The 21913-nt window shown below is 40.3% G+C and overlaps 1 protein-coding gene across 8 annotated transcripts in view; it reads right to left on the bottom strand.

The window, feature by feature from the left end:
• ccdc171 (coiled-coil domain containing 171) overlaps window positions 1–21913 on the bottom strand; it is a 244842-nt gene that overhangs the window by 92908 nt on the left and 130021 nt on the right. For all 8 annotated transcript variants that reach the window (XM_033018273.1, XM_033018275.1, XM_033018269.1 and 5 more), the window contains 3 exons: window positions 19934–20125; window positions 4538–4683; window positions 3227–3281 (listed from right to left, as the gene is read on the bottom strand). In XM_033018273.1, the coding sequence (XP_032874164.1) occupies window positions 3227–3281; window positions 4538–4683; window positions 19934–20125 (393 nt within the window). The remainder of the gene's footprint in view (window positions 1–3226; window positions 3282–4537; window positions 4684–19933; window positions 20126–21913) is intronic.

Raw genomic sequence — 21913 nt, forward strand, 5'->3', positions numbered from 1 at the left:
GACTATACCAACATTTAAGTAACAGTTAGACAGGTACATGGATAGGATAGGTTTGGAGGGATATGGGCTAAACGCACGTGGGTGGGAATAGTGTAGCTGGGACATTGGATGAAGCTGTTCCTGAATCTGGTGGTATTTTATTTCAAGTTTTTGTATCTTGTGCCGATGGGAGAGGAGAGAAGGAATGATCAGGGTGACAATGGTCCTTGATTACGTTCGCTGTTTTTCAGAGAAGTATAGATGTAGTCCATGGGAGAGAGTCTGGTTTGCGTGATTGCCTGGGCTACATCCACAATCCTCTGTAATTTCTTGCGGTCTTAGCAGAGATGTTGCCAATTAAGCTGTGATGCATCCTGCTTTCTATGGTGCATCTGTAGAAGTTAGTAACAGTCACTGAAGACATGTCGAACTTCCCTATTATTCTGAGGAGGTAGAGGCGTCGGTGTGTTTTCTTAGTAATAGCTTCAATGCAGTTGGTCCAGGGCAAATTATCGATGATGCTTATGCTTAGGAACTTGAAGATCTCAACCATTCTCACTTCAGCACCATCAATGCTTACTGGAGCATGTAGTTTACTGTTCTATGTTCAAGATAGAATCGGTAATTTGTGGGTTTTCACCTGGGGAGGATCACTATTATCATATAATGATGAAGAATGGCGGTCACGGTGGCGCCTTACAGCGAATACAGAGCCGGAGACCCAGGTTCGATCCCGACTTCGGGTTCTGTCTGTACGTAGTTTGTAAGTCCTCCCCGTGACCTGCGTGGGTTTTCTCCGAGATCTTCCGTGTTTCTCCCACACTCCAGAGACGTACAGGTTTGTAGGTTAATTGGCTTGGTAAATGTAAAAATTGTCCCTAGTGGATGTAGGATAGTGTTAATGTGTGGGGATCGCTGGTCGGCGCGGACCCGGTGAGCCGAAGGGCCTGTTTCCGCGCTGTTTCTCTAAACTAAACAACCTAAACTAAACCTAAAGAAAGGGTAAGTCAAACAAAGGGCCTACCTGTTGAGAGGCCCTTTTTAAATCACGGAGGCAGCAGAGCCTTTAATGCCAAGTTGTGGTGAGTACCTTAAAGCAGGTACTTAAGAATAGCCGAACCACAATTACACATTTCTCTTGCCAATACTCCAGACGTGTGTCACATGTGGAATAACATTATCATACGGTTTCACCATGGAGATTTCATTTTCTTAGTGCTGAAAAAAGTTAGAACTACATGTTTGAATTTCTAGGCTGAAACAAATTCAGATACCAACCTGGGGCATCTTCTGCACTTATTGTGATGGGTAATTGTACAGATTCTCAGAACAAGTACTTGATTTTGCCTCACATGAAGAACATGAAGCGGCTCTGCACAGCATAATTTCTGCCTTAGGGCTCCCAGGAGATGGTAGCTAACATCATATGGAATAATCTCATCCATTTAATTTAATATGCAGCAACGGCAAGAAGAAGATAGAAGGCAAAGATAAGAAGCGTCTGCTAAACTCACTTTTTCAGAGGAAAGCATTTTTTTGTCTTACAAAATGATTTTCGCACCCTGATTTAAAAAAAAATGTCATTACAAATCCGGCATGAAAATCATGTGGTTTTCTTGTTATTATTTTTCATTGGTCTTATAATATCAGGAATTCATTATACTCTACAATTTGCCAGAATTTGTGTTTTATTTGATACAATAGAGGAAAAGTATGACTTTAGTTACCATTGCTAAAATCCTGCTTCATTATCAGCTTCCTGTTGTGTTCAGGTCTGCTTAGTCAGGTCCACTGAAGTCAATGGGAGTTAAGTATATGAAAACAATATAACTGGCATCTGATACTCTTGCTCAAATATATCTTTCTGTTACAATCTCCCTTGGTTTATTAAATAAATAAATGAATTTTCAACTCAATAATATTGTATATACACACAAAATTCTTATCACAACCAAAACCAATGTGGCACTGACTACAGCAGCCAACATCACTTATGCTTCCCGGAATCTGCATACAATGCCCATTACCCAAACCTACTTACTAATGTCCATTTTGATATACATTGAATATTGTGAATTCAACAATGATAGAATAACATACTGAAAAACACCCCCCCGCCCAAAATAATATGACCTCACTGTTAACAGATACTCAAATTCTACAAATATGAAATTGTACTATTACAGACTGATTTGTATTCCACCATCAATGCAGATTTTAACATGGATCTAGGTAATGCAAAACGGGAAAACATTTGAAAAAAACTAATGCCTTTTCCAATAGGACAGTAAAGGTTCCCATATTTGACATGTTGTCATACTTTTCATTAGTTCAACCTAAAATTCCACTGTTACTGTGCCCTATACGATTATTATATCGAGACAGGCCTACAAAAACTATCCTGGAGGGCAAAAACCTTTTTGAGGAATGTATATAACTGCCAACCAAATGTAATTTAGTGCCATATCACATATCTAAACTTTAAGCAAGTATTGCTACACAATGTCCCTACACTTACATGTTTTTTTGTTCCCACACCACTGGAACTGTCTGGCATGTTGTGGATATCCATTTGCTCATGAAAAATTCAACAAGTCAAATGATCCCCACTGCTGGATGTTGCAAAATCTTCATAAATGCAATACCCATCTTTCTTAACGGAAGTTGCCATTTGCATTATAGCTGGAATAGTCAAGTCAATCACATGATGGCTTTAATGGCAAACTCTTCAATGTATTTAAGTGATATGGCTTTTTGTCTTGTTTTAGAACTTTTCAATAACAAGGCCCAGGCTTGCAATTTTACAGTATGGTACATTCTTCCATATACTTTACCCAGCAGAAATATCAAAGTCTTCAGGTTTTGCACAGACATTTCAAATCCCCGCCAAACTCATAATACAATTTTCCTTTGAACGCCAAATAGACAGATGAGAATGGATATTAATTTTAATTTTAATTGAGTTCCGCAAAGAAATAAAGACATATGGTGTGTGAAATACAAACACTAGAAAAGCTTGGCTGCATTTTTTGAAGATAGGCTAAGTGTCTTTGTTGAAGTCATAAAAACTTAATTCCAAATCCAAAGTCAATGTTTTAAAAATCTCAAGAAATGATTCTGAGAAATAAGATATCTCGTGATGTTTATAAATAACTTTTATGAAGTTGTCTCTCTCCACGCATCCACACTTTAGACTAATGTATAATATTCACATGGTTAATCATTTTTGGGAATATATTTACAATACCTGTTGAAAGCCGACGTCCAAACCTCTCAGGTAACTAATCAAGTGTTCTCTGTCTCTGCATGGGAAAAGAAGTAAGTTGTATGAATATGAAGGAATTCGTAACCTTGTTATTTCCACGGTATAATAAACAGTTCACAATACAGATTTAAAATCCTACTTTAAAAATTGCTCGAAATTTAATCTGATTTACTCAAATGAATATTTAAGAAATATGGCAAGTCAATAGTTACAACATGATAATGGTTTACATTATATTTGTGAACCTGATCATTCCTACTGTACTCAGAATTTCACATTTAGCTTTGTGGCCTCATCAATCCATCATCCTTGGAATTTATTGGAGTCTATACAGATGATGGATGGAATTGTATGTTCAGATTTTAAGAGACAATAGGAATTTGATTAACTCCCGTAGGAGCCTGATTTGCATAGCAGAAAATGTCCTTCATCCAAAGAATTCAGAGAGGGGACAATAAATTCCAGAACAAATTATAATTGAAAAGGTGGAGATATTAGATTTCTCAGCAGGCGTCAAGGTGGATAAGTCCCCAGGACCTCTGGTATGAGAGGTAAGAGAGAACATAGCTTGGGCTTGGACAGAAATTTCCAGAAGCTATATACCAGTGTTTTCAGTTTTAAAAGGAATTGATGTGGCTGGGTTTATTTTCTTTGTAGTTGAGAAAGTTGGTTTGGGCAGGTGTAGTCTCATCACATTTATGAAATATTCAAAGCACTGGAAACACCTTAGCAAAGGACGCCATAGGTTGGATGCTTGAATATTAGGTTAGTATTGTTAGTTACCTGATGTCTCATGAGCTGAAGGGTCTATTTCCAAGCTGTTTGACTATAGCTCACACAAGCAGACACATTTAATAGGCAGTGGAAGCCTATTGCTGATGTAAGTGGGAATAGGCGATGGATGGAATTGTGGGTGAGTTTGAAATAACCAAGTTGTAAGTCTAGAACCAGCTCGTTATTACTAAAAGGGAATGAAACTCAACCTCATAGTTTTTTTATTTAGCACATGACCCAATGCTATGACTAATAACTATATATCAATATATATCACTATCACTAAATTATCATTTTTTGCCTCAACAAATAGATTTATTTTTAAAGTTTGTATTTTTTGAAATTTGAACTTTCAGAAATCCCTTCAGATATGTGAATCATTGACCTAATATTTCCTCAAAGGTACATTCCACCATTTATTTTTGAACTTTTCCCCAATTATTTTCTCGTAAAACTTGTCTTGGTGCTTGAATTGATTTGAGCTTGTTTTAAGTCTGGCCTCCAAAGCCCTTTGCTCACTTTGCTGCTTTGCACAAGGCGTTTTCTGCATCTTGAATGCTCTCCTCAAGTTGCCGTTTGTCTTGCTCCAGCTGTGCTTGGTTTTTGTTTAGCTGACGCAAAGATTGATCTTTTCTCCTCAGTTCCATTTTCGCTTCGGAGAGACTCTAAAATAGACAGAATAATCTTGTTTTTATGACGGAATGTGGCACTAGCAAAAGTATAGCAGCTAATTATAACTATTAACTAGAACAGTAATTTACAATTACTTGTATCAACACTTAAAATCAGTCACTGCTGACTGATAGGATATTGATCACAGGGTAGAATTAACAGCAGAGAAAGACTAAATGGCACCGTTCTAAAATCTGTGCAGGAATAGGAGGACTCTGATGCATGTGAACATACTAGGACAAGTGGGAGAATGGTAAATAATGTATAAACAGAGGCAACAGAGTCCAGAATCAGAAAGCTTACATTAAATCTTTATAAAATACTGGATCAGCCACAAATGGAATTTAACTCTGACAAGTTGAGTTGCAGAGGTTGCTCCGTCTCAACTTGTGCTGTGAACCCAGTGCTGAGGCTCTGTAAGGCGCTGGTCAGGCCGCATTTGTAGTACTGTGAGCAACTTTGGTCCCCATATCTGAGTAAGGATATGCTGGCCAGAGGAAGTTTATAAGAATGATTCCAGAGGAGGTTTACAAGAATGATTCTAGGAATGTGGTTTAGCATATGATGAGCGTTTGACAGCACTGGGCCTCTGCTCGCTGCAGTTTAGAAGGTTGAGGGGGGACCTCATTGAAACTTACAGAATAATGAAAGGCATAGAGAGAATGGATGTGGAAAGGATGTTTCCACTGGTGGAAGAGTCTAGGACCAGAGGTCATAGCCTCAGAATAAAATGGTGCTCTTTTAATCAGAGGGTAGTTCATCTGTGGAACTCATTGCCACAAAGCATGGGCCACGGAACCAGGGGGGCTGCAGCTCCCCCACTTTGTTGGCAACTGTACGGGGTGATTGCTGGTCACGCGCAGACTCGGTGGGCCGAAGGACCTGTTGCTGCGCTGCATCTCTAAGGTTTAAAAGGCTGTAGTCTAAAGACCAAAGCAGGCCGGACTGATATGTGTAGGAAAAAACTGCAAATACTGGTTTAAATCGAAGGTAGACACAGAATGCTGGAATTACTCACCCTACAGGAAGGGTCTCGACCTGAAACGTCACCAGCTGGCTTCTCTCCAGAGATGCTGCCTGTCCAACTGAGTTACTCCAGCATTTTGTGTCTACCGGAGTGATGTGTATCTGGTTAATATTATAGGGAGGGTTTGATCAGACAAAGGTTCCGCTGGATGCTGACCTCTGCAGCCGTCAAATCACTGCACGAACAGCAGCTTCTAGTTTACAGTGGTCATCCATTGACATCCTGGACTGCAGCCGCCACCACTCGCACAAAGCGCATGGGGGGGACGGGGGGCCTGTCCCCCCATGTTTTGAGTGGGGGACAATTCCCGTTTTGTCAAACATTTTATAGAAAAACCAAAGTCTCCGAAGTCGGGTCGCAGCCGCAACGCCACCACAGCTTTGGAAGTCAGCCAGCTCCGTGATGGTAAGTCCACAGGCTCTGCGACCGGAGCCCTCAAGGTCGATTCCAGTTTGAGGCCGCCAGCTCCTAGAATCTAACAGCCCGGGACTAGCTGCAGTTCCCAGGTGGCTCACCTGCCCCGGGACTGGCTGTAGCGCCCAGGTTGGCTCGCTCGCCCCAGGTCTGGCTGTAGCGCCCAGGTTGCCTGCGTGCCCCGGGACTGGCCGCAGTTCCCAGGTTGCGAAAACCAATTAGGTCTGAAGAAGGGTCTCGACCCGAAACGTTGCCTATTTCCTTCGCTCCATAGATGCTGCCTCACCCGCTGAGTTTCTCCAGCATTTTTGTCTACCTTCGATTTTCCATCATCTGCAGTTCCTTCTTAAATTCTTTTACCTGCTGTGTTTTTCCAACAATTTCTGTCTTGTCAAAAATTGTTAATGGCAGATTTTATTTGCTGTTCCTGATTCAAAATACTGATACAGTAACAAAGGTTGTTTTTCACATTAAAAAAAATGAGTTAGTACATTTGGTTCTGAAGCAGATTGGATCATAGCTTAAAGGCTGACAGCAGAGATTACTGATAAATGGCTGGAACATTTTAGACTGTCATGTTCCCTCGGGATTAGCGCTGTCACCATTGCATTTTTTTAATATACATAAAAAACAGTGGTGACAGCACTAATCCCTAGGGAACATCACATTCTAACATTTTCCAGCCATTTAACAGTAATTTCTGCTGTCAGCCTTGAAGCTATGAATCAATTTTGCTAACTGGCTTTTTACGTCAAACATTTTCTGAAGTCTATGTAGATGACATCTCTACATTTCCTTCAACATAATATACATAAAAAACATGTATAGTATATACATAAAAAACACAAACATGTACACAAGGTAATATTTCCACACCCGCAGATGATACAAAGCTCGGAAATGGATAACAGTGAAGATGATAATAGCAACAATACGTTGGCTAAATCGGCAGACAAGAGGCAGATGAAAGAGAATACAAACAATATATACTTTTGCAGAATGAAAAAGAGGATACAGTGTTGTCTAAAGGATATAAATGAGCAGAGTTACAAGAAGGTACAAGTACAGAAATATTTGAACATGCTGGGATAGTGGTTGATAAAGCATTTGGGATTTTAGGATTCATAAAAAAACACCAAAATAAGGAAACTACTTTGAACCAGTATAAAGAAAAACTGGTTAGCCCTCAGATAAAGTGATCTATCCAGTTCTGAACACCACATTTTATTAAGAAAGTAAAAGTCCTTGGGTTTACTAGAATGATTCTAGGGAAAAGGCATTTGAAATGTTTCGTTGAAAAAGAGATGCTAAGATTGTTCTCGTATGAGCAAAGAAAGATTTGTGAGGCTTAGTAGAGGTATTGGCACACAGTGCAGTATTTCGCACTGCTGCATCACAGCTCCAGATATCCCGTTCTATCCAGATTTTGGGTGGTGTCTGTGGAATTCACACTTTCTCCCTGTCCCTGTCTCCCTTTCTCCACTTTCTCCCTTAGGTTTCTGCCCATATTGCAAATATGTACTAGATGGTATGGTAATTGCCTATTAGCTGAGCTACTCTGCTGAGCTATTCCAACATTTTGTGGCTTCTTTTGCTTGCTAAACTAAACTGAAACCGGGTTGTTTCAACCTGGAAACTTGGACCCAAGAGAATTACGGTGCGTTTTTTGAAGTTTTTCCAGCTTCTTTATTCGTCACAAGTTCACCTCCATTTCTAGTTGCCAGTATACTGGGCCTTAAAGTATTTTGGCTGTAAATAGCCATGACACCTCTGAAGATCTGCCAGATGTCATTGTTTTTAGTGAATTGTTGAATATTTTGTGCTCTTTCCATCCATCGTCTGTTCTTTAGATCAGGTATTTTCATTGGACCTCTGCCTTTGAGTATACAGAGAGCAGTTTCTGTTCCCTTGAGCTGCGGTGGACTTCCAGTCAGAGAATCTCTTGAATTTCTGGTCAATTAGTTCCCAGGTCTCCTGGTGATTCTTATCAAACCTATTATTGTGTTCCCTGGTAGAGAAGCCAAGAGTTTCAATTTCCCTTTCATATAAAAATGTTGACACTGCTTGATTGTGTTATGATTTTCTAAATCTCCTGCTACTGTTTCCTTTATAATGGATTGCAATATTTTCGTAATACAGAGGTCAGGCAAACTGACGTACCATTTCCTGATTTTTCACTCCTTCCTTTCATGAATAGTTAAATAGGGACAAGGCCACAGTAAGGCAAGAATTCCATGTTTTTTTCAGATCAAGGGCAAACAACATGCTTATTCACAGGCTACAAGACAAAACTTGGCGAAATTAAATATGTTTATACATGTTTATTCAGGATTATTTCTGATGTAGTCCGTAGTCCACATGCAATAGTCACAAAGTAAAAACTTTGGTGAAGGAATGAGGGTAAATGTAAATTACTTCATGAAGTTTATTGTAAGTTAATAGTCAAACCTAGAAGCTTTTCCAGTAAAATGATTGTGGGCTGGTTTATGGGTAAAGCTTACAGTTTTAGGCAAGGAGGTAAAGAATGGGCCTGTCCCACTTAAGTGACTTTTTAGGCGACTGCAGGAGACTATGCGTTCGCCACATGGTCGCCACATGTTCGCAGGTGGTTGCCAGGTAGTCGCCTTCATGGTCGTGAGTAGTTCCCGCATTCTGGGAACTAGTCGAGGCCTCATTATGCTCACCGTGAATTTTTCAACATGTTGAAAAATTAGTGGCGACCAGAATGAAGCCGCCATGGAGAGTAGCGTGAATTCTCGAACCGTAGGCAGGTCGCCAGGAGGTCCTAGTGGGTTGCCAGGAGGTCGAAGGTTCTCGGAGGTTGTAGCCGGTGCTAACCGGTCAATTTCATTAGCTCATTGGGAAAAAAAATGTAAACAGTAGTTTTCAGAATGTTAATGTCCGCCAAGCTTCACAGCTGTGTATCTCTGACTTCTTAAAAGTTGTCTCCACTCCTTCTCCTCCCTCTTTTAAAGGACTTACGTGACCCTTCCCGTACACTGTGCTTTCACCGTCTTAATTACACGGCCAACCTTCCTGTTCATCGTGGTGTATGTCTGTATCACATTGGTTTTCAACCGTGTGAATTTCATTTAGACAGCCTTCCCCCCATTTGCCCTGTCCCCACCTGCATAACGGGCTGGTGAAGGAAGCGATATGTGTGTTCCACTCTGACAGTCGCCGTTCCAGTCGCTGGTTTTTCAGGCGACTGTCGGCGACTTGACAGTCACCTGCAGTCTGCTGAAAAATCGCTTAAGTGGGACAGGCCCATAAGATACCTCCCTGTGTAATTGTGACCTTTTCAGTCAAAGTTAATTCAGTTCTGCTGATTGGGCTAGAACAGTTTGAGTATATAAAAAGGGAGGCAGAGAAATCTTAGAATGTGGGCTACAATGAGTGAAATGTTCTTTTTCATGAGTTCAGGTCAGTGTGTTGTACAGCTTACTGCATCTGGGATTTCTGAGATACCCCTGATGGTTTGTGTGGCTATATATGTGGGAGCTGCCTCCAGTTTACCCCTCGTGACCTTCGTTTAAAGGTACAGCATGGAAACACGATGAACTGGCATTAGTTCTATGTTAACTCAATTTTGTCATTCGCTCCCAACACAATAGGGTGATTTACAGAGGCTAATTAACCTATACACCCCTCAGGTGTTTGGGTTGTGGGAGGAAACCCACGCAGTCATAGGGGCAACGTGCAAACTCCACACAGACGGCACTCATGATCAGGATTGAACATTGGTTTCTGAAACCGAGGCAACAGCTCAACTAGCTGCGTCAATGTGCGGCCCAGTGATATCTTGAGTTTTGGAACTTAAGGGGATGACTTGAGCACAATGGTGGATTTCTGGGGCTGAAACCCATACTGGCGGCATTTCTTTCAAGAGGGTGCCATTCTGCAAATTAAGGAAAGGCAGTAATAAAATGAATGGATGACGAGGCAGAGGAAAGGAGATCGGCAGATATTTATGGAAAGCTTACAGTGCATCTTGAATGTAATTCTGTGTTGGAAAATGGTGGATTGTATCATACAATGTATGTATTCTTGAGTTTAGTATTAGTTTAGTTTAGAGATACTGTGTGGAAAACGGCTGTTCAGCTCACCAAGTCCGTGCCGACCGATGGTCGATTGTACATTAGTTCTCTGTTACCCAATTGCACATCTTACATACTCTGGACAATTTACAGAAGAATGAGGAATAGATTATGTAGACGCACAGAGTCTCTTGCCCAGAGTAGGTAAATTGAGGACCAGAGGACATAGTAAACCTGAAGGGCCGACAAACATCATCATAGGTTAACCTACTCATTCCTGGGATCAATCTTGTAAACCTCCTCTGGACCCTCTCCAGAGCCAGCATATCCTTCCTCAGATATGGTGCCCAAAATTGTTCACAATATTCCAAATGCTGCCTTACCAGCACCTGATGGAGCCTCAGCATTACATTTATAAGATTAATGATAAATAACTTCTAACCAATTACCCGACACACCGTGACCAGTCTACTCAAAGCTCTCAAACATGTTATTCTAAATTATTTAAAAAAAAACATAATCTTTCTCCCCTTCTCTCTCCACAGATGTTGCCTGACTCGCTGTTTTTTTTGGTTTTATTATAGATGTCCAGCATCTATAGATTTTTGCTTGTTGTTTTCTCACACTCAATGCCTCAATAAACATTGCCGACTCTGGGTGCATTTATGTTTTCTTTTCACCTTAAATAACACTGAAACCACACAGTGAATTGATATTATGTATTGGAAAATAGATGCGTTTGGAATCAAGAGTGCAACGCATTTCAATAGTAAGTTTAATTTCCAGCTGTTAAGGATGATATTCCTTCTCCTGGATAAAGGGGTCAATAGAAATGTTCACAAATGATAAAAAAATTCTAACTAAATTATTACAATTGCTTGTAATGAATAAATACTTCTCAAAACGAATAAGGCATTTTGAATAGATCTGTAACATTTACATAACATGGTCATTGGTCATAAACACTTTTTCCGACCTTCCTCATTTTATTTTTGTGCACTGAAACTTTTCATTGTGACTGATAATATGCCTGTGCAAAACTGACAGCAACGTTTAAAGATTTCCTCTATTGACTAAGCCACATTATGCTTTATACTGGTCTAATTAAACCCCTTGACAAACTAAAGATTCTGAAATTTTCTACTTTTAACTGGAAGTTGCTGTCCACCTTCATGAAATACAAAATAATAAGTTGTTAGATACCCACTAATTTCTAACAAGCTCGAGTTCATGGTCCTTATTGAGCATGTGATAGCTTGATATCTGCAAACAGTGCGGGTGAGAATAGGATAAATCAACTTTAATAACTCTGCTCCTAATTGTTCCCCTAATGCTCCACTCTAATTACTCAGAGAACTCTCTCGACTGTCACCCGATATTAAGTTGTTGGAAGCTGAGCACAGAACTGTGAGATAATCAATAAACATTTAGTGGGCAAAGGGATGAAGTTCCAACTATACAGTGGGAACGAACAGCACCCAAAGCCCTTCTGTTCAGAGTGATTGCAAAGCAATAATCCAAAGCACTGTTTTAAGGTTCTGAGACCTTCAGGCAATTGCAAGCTAGAAAGAAAAAGGTGAACACGGTCATACTAATTACAGCCCACTTTCACATATTTCACACATTAGCAAAGACAGGCCAATTAGGTGGAGAAAAAGATAAGGAAAGTTTTATTTGTATACTAATTAAACCCTGATGAAATTAAACTAAAAATGCACTGCTTAGTAATTGTGTTTCTGAGAGAGGTCAATATGGCTGCACTTATCTGAAGTGCACACAGTATTAGAACATCACATCTTAATCCACAAGACAGCATAAATGCTGCACCAAGAATCATAAACATTTCACACAAGCTAATCATACAAGTAGAGAACATTACATTTTGCTTATGTGCAGTATTATACCTAGCACTGAAAATATTGTCAACATCACAGACCAATTAGATGGAGAGCAACATTTACTTCAGTATTTGTAATTCTATATCACATCATTTATATTAACACATATTTTAAAAATGCTAGTTAGCTGAAAGATAATTTCAGTCCTGATAAAAGTATTTCCTATTTTAATTCCTACATTCAAAATACAAAATAATTTGTCTAAATAGAGGAGTCATCCATTTTTAAATCACAATAAATATTAGTACGTGCAGATTTATTTTGCTTTGAACTTTTTACCGAGGTTTTTAAATTGAAATGAGTAGCCCAAAGGCATATTGGAGACCGTAAATTCCTGTAAAAATGACTGGATTTTCCCAGATGTAAAGTGCCAGAGTAATGAGGCAGGCAAAAAGTTACAACTTTGACAAAGAGTAGTATTACATCTAGCACACAAAGTTTAGTTACGAAAGCCTGAATAGAGCAATGATTAGCAAGCTGGCCTTTAAAGTCTGGGACCTGCTCACAAAGACGAGATGAAAGTCTTTGCCTCAGCTGCAAGGCTCCAATGTGGAATGAGTTTGGGCAGTCTCAACCAAGTTCCTGGTGTGGGGCAAAAACAAACGATGAGAGCAGAAACTAGCATTCTCTCTCATGCTGTTTTCAAAATGCACTTTTACTGTGGTTTCAACATCCTCTTGAGCATTAACCAGATATCAAAGGATCGATCTAAATGCACTGGCAGACTACATGAAAGAAGCTTTCCTGTATCTGTGATGGTGTGCATCAGCTACAGTATAAAACTGGCTGGTGTAAAGTTCCATAAAAAATTTAAATGTTTATGGTAAAAATAACCTCTACTAGCCCCTTCATTGTTTTGAATGACAGAAAATAGCTTACAAATATTAAAAAAGGCAATAGTAGATAGAATTGTACAGCTCAGAAACGTCCTTCAGCCCATCACCTCAATACTGACCATCATGCCTCTGCGTAATGATCCCACTTGCCTGAATTAATTCCATATCCTTCTATGCCTTGCTTGTTCAAGCACCTGTCCCGAAGCATCTTATATGTTGTTACTAATCCTGCCTCCACCAACTCCTCTGGCACCTTATTTCAGATACCAACCACTTTTTGTCCTCCGCCTCACCTTAAATCTATGTCCTCTAATTTTAGACACTCCTACCAATGGAATGAGATACTGACTACATCTGCCTCTCATACATATGTAAACCTTAAAGGCCTTTCTCACGGGGCGACTTGACGCAAGATGTAACCAGAGTGAAGTGGTCGTGGTCTAGCACGATATCACACGATATAACGGGGGGTAGATAAAGAGTTCCCACGGGTACTCGGCATTTCTGTTATTTGTGCGAGTGACTTGTCCGTCTCCCGAGCTTTCCCGTTAAATCTTGAATGAACATTGTGAACTGTGAAGTGTTGTTAAATCATCACGTGGCACAAATGATGTCACTTTTTTTTAGACAAGCATTACAAGTGCTTTGACACATTGACACATGTTCCATTGGCGATATTGAGACCACCTTTTTAAGAATGGATGTTTTACAGAGAGTGTGTAAACATACTAGAAGCGATCGTTCCCTTCACATACAGAGAAAGTTATATGGCATCGCTAAAATCAATATGCATTCCGAGTATTAAATATAATCGTTTATACTCAATGTTAAACGATTACAGATCATAGAAATGTAGTGAGTCCAACGCGATTGTAAACGGCTTATACGGTCCAAATGGGAAAAGCCGGTTTGTGCCAAGTGTATCTGAGTGAGCCGCATACAGAAAACCACTGAAATCTCGAATTCACGAGTTCAGAATTTATAAACAAAGTACTTAGAGAATCATAGGAACAGAAAATAGGTCACATAATTTATATAATAAGTAACCACCATTCCAAAATCAAATAGTATCGAATCAAATGAGTTCAAAAGAGATGGACAAAGCTTGAAAATAATCAGAGGAAATTCCCTGAAACACTCAAATACATCAGTACCGGCAGTTGGTTCCCTAACTGTAGATCTATGCGTTGACAGAGGAAAGTTCTACAAAAGAAAACGAGCTACTTTCTGGGGAATTCCTCCGTCTTGGAAGGGCTTTGAAGAGTTTTTCCCACAATTAAACCAGCTTGTGCCAAATTACATTGGTATAACTCGTCAGACGCATTGTGGCAGCTGCGAACCCTCACAGTTTACATAAAGATAGTAGCATCGATATTCGCCAAGGCAGCAACTTTGTTTATCTAAATGCCACTTTTAGTCTCCCGTTGATTTAATGAGTATTAGAAAAAAATAGGACAAAATCACAGGTACATATTCTTTAAACGCTGGTGGCAATTCTACCGAAACTTACCAGACGTTGGAAATAAACACTTCATTTAAAAAGACCTCTTGAAGGCTGCAGATTGCTGGTGAGACACTTTTGGAATGCTCTTTTATATATAAACAGCCTGGAAGCTCCGTAGAGATCGTGTGGGCAGAGAACGACCAGCATGTTCATTCCAGATTACTCACCTTCTGTCCCCTCTGTCCAGCTTCCGGGTTCACCGTTCGCAGGAGTTCCCACGGTAAACGCAAGAGTTATTACGGATATCGCACTGGCCACTACGTCCATATAATGTTTCAATGTTCAACCACAAGTGTACAAGTCACTCTTGGAGAAATTCAAGCTTGCTTGAATTTTCTCCCGAGTCAACAAGTTACACGAGTACCTGCCGTTAGCGCCACGGTGGTCCACGAATGCCGTACGGTTATCGTACGAGGTTCCCACGATGTTCAACTCTGGTTACCTCTTGCGTCAAGTTGCCCCGTGAGAAAGGCCTATTAATCATATCACCAACCAGCCTCATTTGCTGCATGGAAGACAGACACAGTCGATCCTATCTCTCCTGATGAATCATGACCTCCAGTCCGGGCAAAATCCTTGGGAATCTTACCTGTACCCTCGCTTGCTTAAATACAACCTTCCTACAGTGTGTCGATGAAAACTACACACCCTACATAAAGTGCATAAGTCTGAAGAAGGGTTTCGGCCCGAAATGTTGCCTATTTCCTTCGCTCCATAGATGCTGCTGCACCCGCTGAGTTTCTCCAGCACTTTTGTCTACCTTGTATACATAAAGTGCAGCCTAACCAGTACTTTGTAAAAATGTAACATGACACCTCAACTCTTGGAGTCAATGCCTTGGCTGAGAAAGGCAAACATGCCATAGTCCTTCCTGACCACCTTGTCTATGTGTGTTCCCATTTTCACGGAACTACAAACTTCTATCCCGTCTCTCTGTTGAACACCATTCCCAGGGCCCTATCATTTCACTGCATGTGCATCCCTAGGTTGAACTTTCCACAATGCATCACTTTGCACTTGTCTGAGTTAAATTTCATCTGTATTCCCTTGTTCATTTTCCCAGTTGACCTGTCATCCCAATTATAAATATTTGAAAATAATTTGATTCAAAACTGGTGTAAGAATGCAAGAATTTCTGCTCAATCCTTTTTAACAAACAATTATTCTCAAACTGATGAATGCAGCAGAAAAGATCCAGCAAATTATGTTCAACACAATTTGAGTTTTCTCCATTTTGGCATGAATGTCAAGTGATAGAACTTTCAGAATACTCTGCTTTGAAATCCTCTTTCAGCGTAAAATATAGGCCAAAAGTACAAAGGGAGTGCTGCACTATCACACAAGTACTTCTTAGATGAGCAGTTATATAACTGCTTCAACTGATATTAAATAAGACTTGCATGTCCTTTCAGGCAAATATGAAGATCCAAAGATCCTAATTTAACAAGGTGGTTGGGTAGTCCTGATACAAATATCACAAAATCATTTATCTAGTCATTATCACATTGAGATTTCTGTGCTGTTTATGTACGCAAATTGGTTGTTGTGCTCTGTACATTTCACAAATATTTTCATTTTTCCTCTGGATACAGCTCGCAAACTGAGATGAATTCACACTGAAAATAATGTTAACTTTTTAATGATTATGTTTCAGGAGATTCCATTCAAAACATTTGCCGTCATATTTAGTGATGTAGCATACACTGTTTTGGCTTCAAGCAGCATAAAAGATTCCCTGAAAATGCCAATTGTTGCAAGGCTATAATTAGGCTAGATCAGTTAGACATGTTAATTAAAAAAAAAATCATTTACCAGGAACAAATATACCAGTAAAACTAGCAGGTTTTTTTTCAATTCCAAATTACTCAATGATGAGTGATTAGAAATTCTGAGAAGACCCATTTTTGGTATTCCTGTTTTCAGCTACAGGAATAGAGCTGCATCAGGTCATCCCTAAATATGAATGCACATGCTTTGAATGGGAACTTGTGAAAAGTAATCAAATCAAAAAGTATCTGCATAGTTTTTAATGCAAATTGAACTTACTGTGCTAACAGCACCCAGAAGAAAACTCTACCCTGTTAATCCTCAATACTTGCCAACACTCTGCACACTCGCCAGGCTTTGTCCTGCTCCCCCACTTTCCCACCCCCACAATCACTCAAGAAAGGTCCCAAAACATCATATCAATGTTCTCCAGAGGTGCACACTAATTGGCATTGAGTGCTTTAGAAATTGTAAGTAATGCAAATTACTATATATTCAAAATGCAACGCCAACCCCAATTCAGAATCTTTTGCTGGATTGTCATTCATGTCCAACTAAATCATAGCATGATGAGTAAACAAGTGTAAAATTGTTAAATTTTCTGATTACTAGTTGGTATTCTTAATTGCTATTAGCACTTTTGAATGAAATTCCTAAGCAATTTAACATTTATAGACAATAGACAATAGACAATAGGTGCAAGAGTAGGCCATTTGGCCATTCGAGCCAGCACCGCCATTCAATGTGATCATGGTTGATCATCCCCAATCAGTACCCCGTTCCTGCCTTCTCCCCATATCCCGACTACGCTATTTTTAAGAGCCCTATCTAGCTCTCTCTTGAAAGAATTCAGAGAACCTGCCTCCACCGCCCTCTGAGGCAGAGAATTCCACAGACTCACCATTCTCTGTGAGAAAAAGTGTTTCCTCGTCTCCATTCTAAATGGCTTACTCTTTATTCTTAAACTGTGGCCCCTGTTTCTGGACTCCCTCAACATCGGGAACATGTTTCCTGCCTCTAGTGTGTCCATGCCCTTAACAATCTTATATGTTTCAGTGAGATATCCTCTCATCCTTCTAAACTCCAGAGTGTACAAGCCCAGCTGCTCCATTCTCTCAGCATATGACAGTCCCGCCATCCCGGGAATTAACCTTGTAAACCTACGTTGCACTCCCTCAATAGCAAGAATGTCCTTCCTCAAATTAGGGGACCAAAACTGCACACAATACTCCAGGCATGGTCTCACTGGGGCTCTGTACAACTGCAGAAGGACCTCTTTGCTCCTATATTCGATTCCTCTTGTTATGAAGGCCAACATGCCATTCGCTTTCTTCACTGCTTGCTGTACCTGCATGCTTACTTTCATAGATGCTTTGGAAGAGAACTTGGTTAAATAAAAATATCTTAAAGCAATTAATATGGTTGACAAAGCTAAAGCTCCACCTTAGGTGTCATCAAACAACTGTACTGGCTATTTGTCACTAGGTCAGATGCAGGAGTATCTTTGCTGTATAAATCAATATTAATCAGACTGCAGTTGGCCATTACAGCCAACCTGCATGACCCTGGGCAGACTGAAATCAGAAAAGGTTCCCTTTGTTCATGGTACAGCTGTTCCACCTGGAAAGTGCAGAATTGTAAGTGCCAATTGAGCACAAGTATGGCCCTAATAGTTCCATCAGCAGCAGAATGGCAATCTGATAACTAATATCAAACAGCGCACATAAAGAATATGTGGTTGTGAAAGCAGAAAATGCCATTATCTCTGGATTATGGTGGAGGGGGAGGCAACGATGAGAGAGAAAGGGAGGAGGAGAAGAGGCCGGGTATGATGAAGTGTATTAGTGAATAGAGGACGTAAGAGATAGTTGAGAGCAACGAGAGGAGAGGGGAGAAAGGAGGAGTGAGGAAACAAGGAGAAAGGGAGTGGAAAGGGCCTGAAAAGGGATAGCAGAGTGACAGGGAGATAGAGGGAGTTTAGGGGAGAATGTAGGAAATAAAAAAGGCCAATGGGGAAAGGGAGAAGAAAGGTGTGGTAAGAAGGAAGTGGCAAAAGAGGGTGGGAGGAGGCATAGAGGGTGGTAGAAGAGAGATAGAGGTGATGAGATGGGACAGAGAAGTAATGTGAAGGGATGAATCAGGAATTGGAATGATGAAATTATTCAGGAGAATCTCAATATCCTGAGAAAATACTGCCTTACCTATGAAAATGATCCAGGGACCTACTACTGAAAGAGAGAGGCAAGATAATACTTGCAATTGGAAAAATCGAAGTGGATATCCCACAGGACTGCGTTAAATCACAATCTCCAAAGAAAATAGATTTTTGTAGTTTTTCAAAAGACAATCTTTGTATTTCTTATGCTCAGTGGATGTACCAGATTCCCCACCCCCCACCACCACCTTTTTTAAACCAAATTTCAACAGTCAATTCACGTTAATTAGAATTTTTTTTAAATGAACATAAAGAAGGAAATAAGGAATTGGGTTTCTATGTCATCTTTTGTCTTCCAAAGTGCTTTTACGTGGATTTTTAAAAAAAGTTGTCAGTTGCAGAAAACACAATAGTGAGTAATGCATAGCAAATTCCCAAATAGCAATGTAGCAAAGCAGATCATTTATTTAAATGATTTTGATTAAGGAAAAAGTATTGGAGAGGATGACTCATATGCAAGTAAAACAAGCAAGTCCAGTGATAAGTGCAGAGAGTGACAGGATGTCAAACACAAGAGGGCTGATACTCTTATGCCAGCAGATTCTTGGGCAAAATGAATGAGTTAAGAAGGGAGGAAAATGGAGATGGCGATTCGAGTCGGGAGCCTTCTTTTTATTGATCAGTCTGAAGAAATTTCCTCACCTAAATTGTCACCTGCCCATTTTCCTCCACAGATGCTGCCTGACTTTTCATTCAATGCACAGGGAGGATATGATAATAGAGAGTGTGGAAGAAGTTCACCAGGGTGTTGTCTGAAATGGAGGGCTGAAATTGGACAAGGAGTGATTGGATCGGATAGGCTGAGGGTTGCCCTGATAGAGGTTTATAAAGTATTAGAGTGGTATAGATTTGATTGATAGAATCATATTCCTAATGCAGGAATATAACTATACCTTATAAATATACCCTCTGGTGTTGGACATTTCCACGCTGGGAAGACGATTCTGACAGTCTACCTTATCTACACCTCTCATAATTTTATATACTTCTATCAAGTCTCCACTCAACCTCTGACGTTCCAGAGAAAACAAACAACCCAAGTCTATCTAACCTCTCCCTGTAGCTGAACCCTGTAATCCAGGCAGCATTCTGGTAAACCTCCTCTACACCCTCTCCAAAGCCTCCTCATCTTTCCTGTAATGGGGCGACCAGAACTGCTCACAATACTCTAACTTTGCCCAACCAAACTTCTTTAGAGCTGCTCATTCTGGTAAACCATTTTTGTATTGTTCAGCTACATGGCATCTTTCCAAAGCAGGGTGACCAAACTGAACACAATATGTCAAGTGTGGCCTCAACAATGCCTGATAAAACTGCAACACACCATCCAACTCTTACACTCAATGTCCCGACTGATGACGGCCATCATGCCAAAAGCTTTCTTCACCACCATGTCTATCTGTGATGCCACTTTCATGGAAATGTGTATTTGTGTGAAACTTGACACTTTAATAATTACGTGTGGGTCAGGTAACAGTTGTAAATGAAGACTGTAATGTGTAAGAGACTATAATGATTGTTGCCTAAAAGGAAATAAGTGCTTACCATTACAGCGTCAGAGAGTGTTTGATTCTTCTCAGCTTCTTTGTTTGAATGTTGCTCCAGTCGTAGATTTAACTCCTGCATCTGATGGGCTTGTTCATTTAATAGAAGCTGGGCTTGCTGTTCCCTTTGCAAGGCATTATTAAGCTCTTCGCAAATACTGCCAAATCTCTCAAATGGAACCATCTTCTGTGTCTACACAAATAATTTTTTGGAAAAAGCAATCAATTTATTTAGCTCATATACTGTACAAATATAGACAGAGATAGAAACAGGCTATTCAACCTCTCATACCTGCTTCATCATTTAATATCACGGCAGATGTTTTGTCTCAGTGCCACGTTCTGCACTAATACTGTATCCCTTGATCTCCCTTAATATCTGAAAATCCACCAATGATTATCTTGCATCCACTAAGACAGAGCCTCCACAGCCCTTTTCAAGTCAAGTCGAGTTTATTGTCACATGCACACGTACGGTGGGATACAGGTAGAATGAAAATATTGCTAGCAGCACCAGCGCAGGCAGAGAGATGCAGACAACGCCACAAAAACAGTAATTATACATAAATTGGTGAGGTAGGGTTAGGATTGTGCAAGTCGATTCAAGAACCTGATAGTTGTAGGAGGTTCCTGAACCTGGTGGTGTGCAACGTCAGGTTTTTGGACATCCTGCCCGATGGTAGCAGCGAGAAGAGGGTTTTACCCAGACGGTGGGGAATCCTTGATGGACTTGGGTGGAAAATTACAAAGATTCTCCACCTTCTGGGTGAAGGAATTTCTACTCATCCTGAATATCAACCGCTAATATTGAGACTGAAATCTCTGATTCTGGACACATTATCACTGTCTCTGTATCTATCCTACCAAGTGCCACAAGGGTTCACAGCATTGCTTTTTCCTTCAAAAACAAGATACACTGCACTTTATTATATAAACGCTATGACAAACAGCTAGCATGAATAATGATTGCATAATTATGATATAAGGGGTAAAAAAAATCGCGCCATAGTTATTCAGAGTCCAAGTTTAGAGTTCAGAGGTACAGCTTTGAAACAGGCCTATGGCCCATCAATTTCACACTGATCATCAATCGCCCATTCACACTAGTTCCGTGTTCTGTTCTCATCCACTGCCCACACAGGGGCAATTGCACAGATGCCAATTAACCAATAAACCCACACTTCTTTGGGATGCAAGAAGTGTGGGTTGCAAGAGGAAACTGGAGAACGCAGAGGAAACCCAGGCAGTCACAGGGTGAGCATGTAAACTCCACCTAGACAGCATGCAAGGTCTGGATTGAACCAGATTTTTTTTGCAGTGGCTGTGCCACTCTGTTGTCCTGGTATTGCTTCTTTGCCCTAGAATCCATGTAACAATTATACTTAGCTTTACTTGTTGATTTATCTGCACATAATATCTTGATGAAAGTTAATGATAACCACATGGACATTGATGATTGGGGACAAGATAATGTTGATTATAATGGATGTCAAGAGCAGGAGCAAGACACCCTCTTAATGCTTGGCACTTGACTGGTACAAATATCGCCTGCCCCTTATTAGCCCAAGTCCAAATGTCATCCAGGTCTTACAGCATGTGAACACAGACGGCTTTGTTTTCTGAGTTCACTTTATTGGAACACTTTATTGAATATGTTCATAGAAGAACGTAGAACAGTAGAGCACAGGAACGGGCCCTGCAAACCCACACTGTTTGTGCTGGACGTGATGCCAAGTTAAACTGATCGCATCTGCATGTACATGATCTATATCCCTCTATTCCTTGCATTTTCATGTACCTATCTAAAAGCCATTTAAACACCACTATTGTATCTTCCTCCTCCACCACCCCTGGAAATGAGTTCCAGTCCCCAACCGCTCGCTTTATAAAAAATTGCCCCGCACATCTCCATTAAACTTTCTCCCCTCTCACCTTGTAGCTGTGCTCTTTAGAGTTGGGCATTTCCCTGGGATAAAGGTTC

Source organism: Amblyraja radiata, chromosome 3 (genome assembly GCF_010909765.2).
Source record: "Amblyraja radiata isolate CabotCenter1 chromosome 3, sAmbRad1.1.pri, whole genome shotgun sequence".
Lineage (NCBI taxonomy): Eukaryota > Metazoa > Chordata > Chondrichthyes > Rajiformes > Rajidae > Amblyraja > Amblyraja radiata.